Source organism: Megascapheus bottae, chromosome 16 (assembly GCF_031878675.1).
Source record: "Megascapheus bottae isolate mThoBot1 chromosome 16, mThoBot2.hap1, whole genome shotgun sequence".
In the NCBI taxonomy this organism is placed as follows: domain Eukaryota; kingdom Metazoa; phylum Chordata; class Mammalia; order Rodentia; family Geomyidae; genus Megascapheus; species Megascapheus bottae.
Genome location: NC_143524.1, coordinates 1271469 through 1280365, shown reverse-complemented (window position 1 = coordinate 1280365; position 8897 = coordinate 1271469). Strand labels below are relative to the sequence as shown.

Genomic DNA, 8897 nt, shown 5'->3' with positions numbered 1-8897 from the left:
AGCCTCGGCCCCGGCTGCCCGCTGCAGGCGCTGCTGTGCCCTTGTGCGTCTGGGGCTCGGGTGGGGGGCGTGGTGCGCGGCGCGGGGCGCGCACAGGGGTCCCCGGTTCCGCGATGGTGCATTTGGAGCCGGTGCCCGCACCAGCTCCAGTGTCACTGTGTGTGTCCACAGGCGGGCCGGTGGCAGTTGTTTACCTGGGGTGGCGCGGGGTGCTGGCGCTGGCGCTGGGGAGTCTGTGTGCGTCTGTGCGCAGGTGTCTGGGAACCGTCTGCCAGTTAGTGGCCAGGGCCCTGCACTGGGGGTGTGGGTGCCCAGGGGGCGCCCCTGCTGGCATCAGGGTGTAAGCCAGCGTGTGGGTGGGCGTGTTTGTTTAGGGGTGCCATTGTGTGCGCGTTGGTGGGTGACTGTGCGCAGATGGCCAAGTAATGAAAAGCCGTATCTGTCACCAAGGCTGCTGTGAAGGGCTCTGGCACCAGCATGGCCCAGGGTGGGGGAGGCAGCTGGCCGCCTGGCAGGGGTTTCCGGCTCTGTGGGCTGTTTATGAGGCTGGCAGGGGAGGTGCTGTGGGGTACTGGGGGGGCGCTGCCAGTCTCTGCTTCTCACTCTCACTCCCTTCAGGCCCAGGGCCCGGCCAGCGCCCAGCCCCGCTGGGAGTCCCGGCCTGCACCACGGACGGCGCCCAGGACGCCCGGGGGCCCCTGGACGGGGCCTTCTGGGTTCCCAGACCCCCAGCGGGCTCACCCAAGGGCTGCTTCGCCTGTGTGTCCAAGCCCCCTGCCCTGCAGGCCCCGGCTGCCCCTGAGCCCTCCGCCTCGCCCCCCATGGCGCCCACCCTGTTCCCCATGGAGTCCAAGAGCAGCAAGACGGACAGCGTGCGGGCTGCGGGGGGGGCCCCGCCTTGCAAGCACTCGGCCGAGAAGAAGACCATGACGAACCCCGCCACCGTCATCGAGGTCTACCCCGACACCACAGAGGTCAACGACTACTACCTGTGGTCCATCTTCAACTTCGTCTACCTCAACTTCTGCTGCCTCGGCTTCATTGCCCTGGCCTACTCCCTCAAGGTGAGCTGTGTGGTGGGGGCAGGGGTGGGGAGGAGCCTCCAGGCAGAGCATGTGCGGCAGAAGGGACCTGGGGACCCGGTCTGGGCTGGCATACGGGCCTCCCTCGCCTTGCTGAGCGGAGAAACCATGACACAGCATCCACCCAGGCTCTCGGTGGCCCGCGCGGCCCAGCCTCGGGGAGCGGGTCATTTTAGGGCTCAGAACCTCGCTCTGGTCAGTGGCATGTTGATTTCATCTGGTCAACAGCATCCCTGAGCACACAGGCCGGGGCAGCCTGGATGAGGAGGTCTTGGGCTCCCGTGCCTACAGAAAGCAGGGGTGACGGCTGAGACCCCCTCAGACTTTCTGAGGTGCCCAGCCCGGGACCTGATGGATGGCCAAAGCCTGGTAGGGCTCTGCCTCCTCACCCTGCAGCCAGCATGGCACTGCTTCCAGAGCCGCTGGTGCTGGGAGGAGCTGGCAGCACAGAGCAGGGGGCAGGCTATGTCCCATCCTTCCTGAGGACAGGACAGGAGGGAGACTGGATTCAGGGAAGGCTGCACGTGGAAGACACTCGGGCTGGGGGTCCTCTGTGCCCCAAGGAAGGACTGAGCACCCCCTTCTCAGGCAAGGTGCCCATCGAATGGCCAAGAGACATCAAGAGCATGGGATGCTGGGAGCTGATGCTCCTCTTGGCCACCTCGCCCCACTGTCCAGTCCAGTGCCACTCAGCGGGCACCACTTCCCACTGGGACAGCTGGGGCTGCAGCTGGCGAGCTCAGCCTTCCCCAGTGCCCCCTCGCCGTGCACCGCCCAGTGCCTGAGGGCCCCGGGCCTGGCTGCCTGGCTCCTGGCCAGAAGCCTGCCCGGTGCCTTGGCTGAGGCTGCTGCCGGCCGGCGGGTCAGGGCAGCCCATCTGGTGTGGCTGTAGGTAGGTCAGGCTTTTCAGGACAGTGTTGGTCTTGTGCTGTGTGGGGTGAGCTGGGTTGGCATTCCGGAGGGTCAGCAGGGCCCCCCCACCCCGTCCTCCCACCAGGCGCTGGCATGGCTTTGGGTCACCGGGGAAGCAGCCTCACGCCCTCTAGCTGCAGTCTCCTGCCCCGCTGCACTGACCCCTCGTGCCACCCATTGCGGGCACTGCCAACAGCAGAGGGTGGACCTTCGAGTCAGGAGGGCTTGGCTGAAACCCCAGCCCTGGGAACTGGCCAGCCCTCTCGCCTCATTGCTCCCCAATTATTATTATTTTATCTTAATTTTATTAAATTTTTTTTGTTGTGTGGGTCATGGGGCTTGAACTCAGCCTGAGCACTGTCCCTGAGCTCAACTCAAGGCTGCCACCCTACCCTGGAGCCAAGCCCCACTTCTCGTTTTCCAGTGTTTAATTGGAGGTAAGAGTCTCAGGTCCTTTTGTGCCCGGCTGGCTTTGAACCGTGATCCTCAGATCTCAGCCTCCTGAGTAGCTAGGATGACTGGCGTGAGCCACAGCTCACAGAATTCCTTCAGCTCACATAAATGGAAATAAAATGCCGTTGGAGCCATCGCACGAGAGGTGGGGGCTGACGGCCAAGACTGGAACGAGCCCGTTCCTGCCCGCTGCCCTGTCGGTCACCCATCAGGCCACCCGTCCACCCTCTGCCCAGGTCAGCTCCTCACCAGCCACTCAGCAACCTGTAGGCCACAGCCTGGTTTTGTGCAGCCCAGCACTGGGCAGGTGGAGCCCAGAAGTCACCTCTTCATCTGCCTTCAGTGCCCTCTGCCCGTCGTTCCAGGGCACTACCTCAGGTCCCCTTCCTCCTCTCTTGTGGGCCAAGGCAGGGGCCAACATGGGGTGAAGAGCACTGGGTGAGTGGGTGATGGGCAGAGCACCACAGTGAGGGCTCAGAGGCCAGGGACTTCTGGGAGGGGCAAACACCCACGGGGCCTGGAAGGTTGGGAGCGGGGAAAGGGCTCTCCCGATGGAGGGAAAGATGCAAGCTGAGCCATGAGGTGGACAGCTGGGGTCAGCGATGCCCTCCCCTGGCTTTCGTGGGGAGCAGTGAAGGGAGCGTGGGGAGCGGGAGAGGCAGCCGGCCGTGTCTGCTGCTTGATCAGAGCTGAGGACACTGGAAGATCCAGTGACAGAGAAGACAGAACAGATGAGCAGGGGTGGGGTCCGGCCTAAACCTTCCACTCCCAGCGTCAGCGCTGACTGCCTGTCTGCCCACCCACCCGTCATCCACCGATGATGTTGTTGGCTCTTCCCTCAACAACAGAGCACGTGTGTACAGTGGGTCCATTAAGATTGCCTAGCCTGCCGACGTCCTGGCTGTTTTCGTTTCTCTATCATGCACTCTTCAGGGTTGGTGCCATGATGCAAGCACCAAACGACACATTTCTCTGACTGCGTCTCTGTTACTAGGTGACACACCCCACAAGCCCTCCTCCATCCCCTCAGCCCCTCCAGTAGCCACCAGCTTCCATCTAGCCACTGACTCTCTCATCTGTGCTTCCGCCTCCTTCCCTGGCCTCTGAGCCCGTCCCCACCACCGTCACACAATGACTCCTCTGATGTCATTTTCTCGGGAGCTCCTTCCTACCTGGCTTACCAGCCCTCCCGTCCATGTACTCCCTCAGGTACCCCGTCATCTCTTTCCCATGCTCCTCCAGCGGTCACCTGCCAGCGTCCCGTGTCCTTCTGCACACTCCTCTTTATTCATTTCTGCTTTTACCTTTGTCCTCATCCCACCCATTGCTGTAATCTTTCCACACTCACCTTTCCTGTTTCCTCCCCTTTTGTCCTTCTGTGTACCTCGTCGTTCATCCATTTATCCATTTCCTTCTTCCTCTGTAGTTTCCTCTTTTTTCAGATACGCTGTCCATTCTGTCAACCCATCCATGCTTCCATTCACCTACCCATTTGCCCATCCATCTACCCATCATCCATCCACCATCATTCCTCCACCATTCCTCCACCCACCCACCTACCATCCATCTACCCATCCATCCATCCACCATCATCCATCCACCATTCCTCCACCCACCCACCCACCATCCATCCACCCATCCATCCATCACCCAACTACCCATCCATCCATCCATCCATCATCCATCCACCATTCCTCCACTCATCCACCCATCATCCATCCACCCATCCATCCATCACCCAACTACCCATCCATCCATCCATCATCCATCCACCATTCCTCCTTTCATCCATCTATCTATCTATCCACCATCCATCTATCCATCCACCATCCATCCATCCATCCATCAGTCCATCCACCCATCACCCAACTACCCATCCATCCATGCATCATCCATCCACCATTCCTCCACTCATCCACCCATCATCCATCTACCCATCCATCCATCCATCATCCATCCACCATTCCTCCACTCATCCACCCATCAATCTACCATCCATCCATCCATCCATCCACCCATCACCCAACTACCCATCCATCCATGCATCATCCATCCACCATTCCTCCACTCATCCACCCATCAATCTACCATCCATCCATCCATCCATCCATCATCCAATTACCCATCCATCCTCTCATCATCCATCCACCATTCACCCACCCATCCATCTACCCATCATCTGTCCACACATTCATCCACCCTCTGCCCAGCATCCATCCACTGTTCATCCACCCATCCACTTATCACCCATCTACCCATCATTCGTCCCCCCACCTGTCCATCATCCATCCACCCATCCATCCTCACTGTCTCCATCCATCCGTTCACAACTCACCCATTCTTTTGATCGTGAATCCATCCATGCGCTTGTCCAGCTTGTCATGCTTCCACCTATTTCCCTTCTATTAACCCCTGAATTCCGTCCTCTAACACACTGTCATTGGCTGTGCTCAACGTGTCACTCATCAGCCACTCCACTGACCTCCTCATAAGCTATCATTCTCCCTACTCTTGGAATCAATTCCACACCATCACCAATCTTTCCAGCCAACCACCTATTATCTTCATACATGTTTTCTCTCTCCATAATCCTTTTTACTTCTTATTCCTTCATATATCTGTCCTCCTGTATTCCTGCCTCCATAACCTCTACCTGCCCTCAGTAGGCTCTTATCTGGGCATCCATTCATCAATAAATGCACAATTCTGTTGGTTTCATTCAATGAAGGCTTCTTCCTTCCCGGCCCTGTCTGCCTGTCTGTCCTTCCCTCTCTCCACCTACCTGCTCTCCAGTGTATCTAATCACTGGTACTTAAAGCTCTGAGTTTGCTACTCTCTCCCCGCTCTCCCCACCCACCCCCTTCCAATCTGCCCATCCGGCCTCTCCTCTCCTTTCCCTGTGTTTGCTTCTCCACACTCCCTGCTCATCCTCACATGAGTTGTTCATGTGAGTCCATGGCATCTGTCACCAGCGAACACAGACACCTTGAGCTCACTCCCCACTCCTCACAGCGCTGGAGCCTAGAACTCCACGTCCTAGAACTGCCTGCGCCTTCTGCTTGCGGGCCGACCTCCAGCGTGTCTCCCGACGGCTGCTGGGAAGGGGTCTTCCCGGGGCTCCTTGGAAGGGCATTGGCCCTATTCATGAAGGCTTTACTTCCCAAACCACCCTCCAGGTCCCCCTCTATCACCACCGGGGCCAGGAGTCTACATGTAAATTTGGGGGACCAGTTTCCCGTTGTCCATCCAGAGGCCACCCTCCTTCCTTTCCTCTTCCAGTGATCTGTCCTGTTCACCTGTGTGGCCAGCCACAGGGCAGAACTATTCCACCTGTCCACTCCCCTGTGCTCCCTCCCACCCTCCCTTCCACCTACTCACAACCCAGCCAGCCAACTGCTACCCCGTTAGTGGGAGAGCAGTCCATGCCCTCATGCGTCCACCCCTCTCTTCCAGTCTTGCCTGGACTCGCTCACCCTGTCCGTATCTCCAGGGCCTGTCCCGCCCCCCCACCTCTTCCATAGCCAATGCCCTCTGTCACCTCTTGGCGTCATCCTCCCCTGCCAGGCGCCATCTTGCCTGCCTGGCCCTCATCCTGCCATCCTTGCCCCACCGCTGCCACCCCACCCTCGCCCTCCCTGGGACACTCGTCCCTCTTCCTTGCGGACTTTTCCCAGGCCCATCTCCTGGCTGCTCCTGACTCTTGACGGTGGACTTGCGGCCACACCTCCCAAGGGCCCCGTGGGCCTGCCAGGCTGGCGTCTCTCAGATGTTCACAGGCTCAGCTCTGTCTTTGACTCTGTCCTTGAACTCAGAGCCGAACTGTCTGCCTATGCGTCCAGACAGTGTTTCTCACTTGTGCCAGAATTAGAGCTGTGGAGCCACCCAGCCCTGCTCATAAGCCCGGCAATTCCGTTCCTACTGACCAGACTAGAACCCTTGAACCCACACCAGATCTCATTCTCTGTGGGCTGGGCCGCGACTCGGCTCCAGAAAGGCATCTTCCGTCTGCCTTGCTGGCTTCTGTGCCGGTCCGGCTTCCACGCCGAGAGGCTGGTGCTGTGGCCCTGTAAAGTTGGTCTCTTCGCTCCTGGCCGGCCTCTGCTTGCCTGTCAGGTGGCCTTAACAGGCATCCAGAATCCCCATCTTTGTCGCCCCCTGTGACTCTGAGAAGCCCCATGGAGTCCCACAGCCCAATGGCGGAGGGCCACCTCTTGTCTCCCTGTGACACCGCTCATGTCATCTCAGGTGACATGGGGCTGCACTGCGCCTCTATCTTGGTCTCTATTAGAACATCTACTCATTAGGACTTCCCCGGCCAGGGTGCAGCCCCTGCCCCCACACTTTTTCCCCTCACCCCTTTCAAGTTTTTTTTTTTCTTTATTTTCTTGTGCTGGAGCTTGAACTCGAGAGTGGGCCCTCCGTTAGCTTGTTTGCTCGAGGCTGGGGTTTGAGCTCTCCACTTGAGCTGCAACTTCACTGCCAGCTCTTTTTGCTAATTGGAAATTAATGTGTGGAGATGAGATCTCGTCAATGGTAGAATCAGAAGCGATCTCTCTGGAGAGGTTGCAGAACTTAGAGGAGATTCCAGGTTTGTTTTCCTGTGTGCTGGTCCTTGGGCTCAAGCTCAGGGCCTGGGTGTTGTCCTGAGCTTTTTTTTTTTTTGTGCAAGACTAGTGCTCTATTACTTGAACCACAGCCCCACTTCCAGCTATTTCGGGTTTGGGGGGCTTCATTGGAGATAAGAATCTCACAGACTGGCCAGGCATTTGACTAGTGGTAGAGTGCTTGCCTAGCATGCACGAAGACCCGGGTTTGATTCCTCAGTACCACACACAGAAAAAAAGCCAGAAGTGGTCCTGTGGCTCTAGTGGTAGAGCTCTGACCTTGAGGAAAAACCCAAGGACAGTGCTCAGGCCTCGAGCTCAAGCCCAGGACTGGGGAAAAAAAAAAGAATCTCACAGACATTCCACGCGACGCCCAGTCCAACCGTGTTCCTGCCCCACAGCCCTGCAGGGGCCATGACCAGAGCGCTGGCCGGAGATCAGGTCGTGGGCCTCCCCCCTGCCCTGCCACGCCCCCTGCCCCACGCCGCCCCCGGCGCCCTGCTGAGCCCTGGCTTGCCCTCCCCTGGCTCCAGGTTCGGGACAAGAAGCTCCTGAATGATCTGAACGGGGCCGTGGAGGACGCCAAGACGGCCCGGCTCTTCAACATCACCAGCTCCGCGCTGGCCGCCTCCTGCATCCTGCTCATCTTCATCTTCCTGCGGTACCCGCTCACCGACTACTAGGTGCTGCCACTGAGATGCCATGACAGCAGCCATGCCGCGGGAAGCTGAGTGCCCCCCAGAGCGTCAAGCCATCCCAGCCCCCCCGCCCCTCCGCCAGCCCCACCCGGGGCCCTGGGCTTGTTCTGAGCTGTCTGTCGCCCGGCTGCCAGCGGTGACTGTGCCCCTGCACCCTGTCCACACTCCCAGACCCCTCAACCCCGGTACCCAGCAAGAAGGGCTTATGTGGGCGCTCCCAGGACAGGGCTGCCAGCGCCTGGGACCCCTCCCCTGACCCGCCCCCTCCAGCTGTGACCCTGAGCAGATCCCTCCCCTGACCCTCCCCCTCCAGCTGTGCCCCTGAGCAGAGCCCTCCCCTGACCCGCCCCCTCCAGCTGTGACCCTGAGCAGATCCCTCCCCTGACCCTCCCCCTCCAGCTGTGCCCCTGAGCAGAGCCTCCCCTGACCCGCCCCCTCCAGCTGTGACCCTGCGCAGAGCCCTCCCCTGACCCTCCCCCTCCAGCTGTGCCCCTGCGCAGACCCCTCCCCTGACCCGCCCCCTCCAGCTGTGCCCCTGCGCAGAGCCCTCCCCTGACCCTCCCCCTCCAGCTGTGCCCCTGCGCAGACCCCTCCCCTGACCCGCCCCCTCCAGCTGTGACCCTGCGCAGACCCCTCCCCTGACCCTCCCCCTCCAGCTGTGACCCTGCGCAGACCCCTCCCCTGACCCTCCCCCTCCAGCTGTGCCCCTGCGCAGAGCCCTCCCCTGACCCTCCCCCTCCAGCTGTGCCCCTGCGCAGACCCCTCCCCTGACCCTCCCCCTCCAGCTGTGCCCCTGCGCAGACCCCTCCCCTGACCCTCCCCCTCCAGCTGTGCCCCTGCACAGACCCCTCCCCTGACCCTCCCCCTCCAGCTGTGACCCTGCGCAGACCCCTCCCCTGACCCTCCCCCTCCAGCTGTGCCCCTGCACAGAGCCCGTGTATCTGTGAACTTTCAATAAAACTCCTGTCCAGCTCGGCTGGCCTTCCGTCCATGCCTGGGCGGGGACGGAGTCGTCCGCAGGTGTGGGGTTTCTTCCACTTCCGGCGTCGCCAACACGGGGCCTTCCCTGGCTTGCTCCCCCAAGCAGGAGTCTCCTGACACCTGGGGAGGGGCCGAGGGGCTGGGTGGATAGCACCCCAGGGCGCTGG

The 8897-nt window shown here is 60.4% G+C and overlaps 1 protein-coding gene across 1 annotated transcript; it reads left to right on the top strand.

Annotated features, from left to right (window-relative positions):
* The first annotated feature begins 721 nt into the window (after positions 1-721).
* Positions 722-8064, top strand: Ifitm10 (interferon induced transmembrane protein 10). Its single transcript, XM_090347147.1, has 2 exons — positions 722-1064; positions 7585-8064. The coding sequence occupies exons 1-2, from the start codon at positions 822-824 to the stop codon at positions 7732-7734; spliced, it is 393 nt and encodes a 130-aa protein (XP_090203273.1). The 5' UTR covers positions 722-821; the 3' UTR covers positions 7735-8064.
* Positions 8065-8897: the final 833 nt, after the last annotated feature.

Coding starts and splice junctions, on each gene's coding strand:
- Ifitm10 (XM_090347147.1), top strand. CDS start 822: ATGGCGCCCACCCTGTTCCCCATGGAGTCCAAGAGCAGCAAGACGGAC. Junction 1,065..7,584: donor CCCTGGCCTACTCCCTCAAG/GTGAGCTGTGTG, acceptor CCCTGGCTCCAG/GTTCGGGACAAGAAGCTCCT.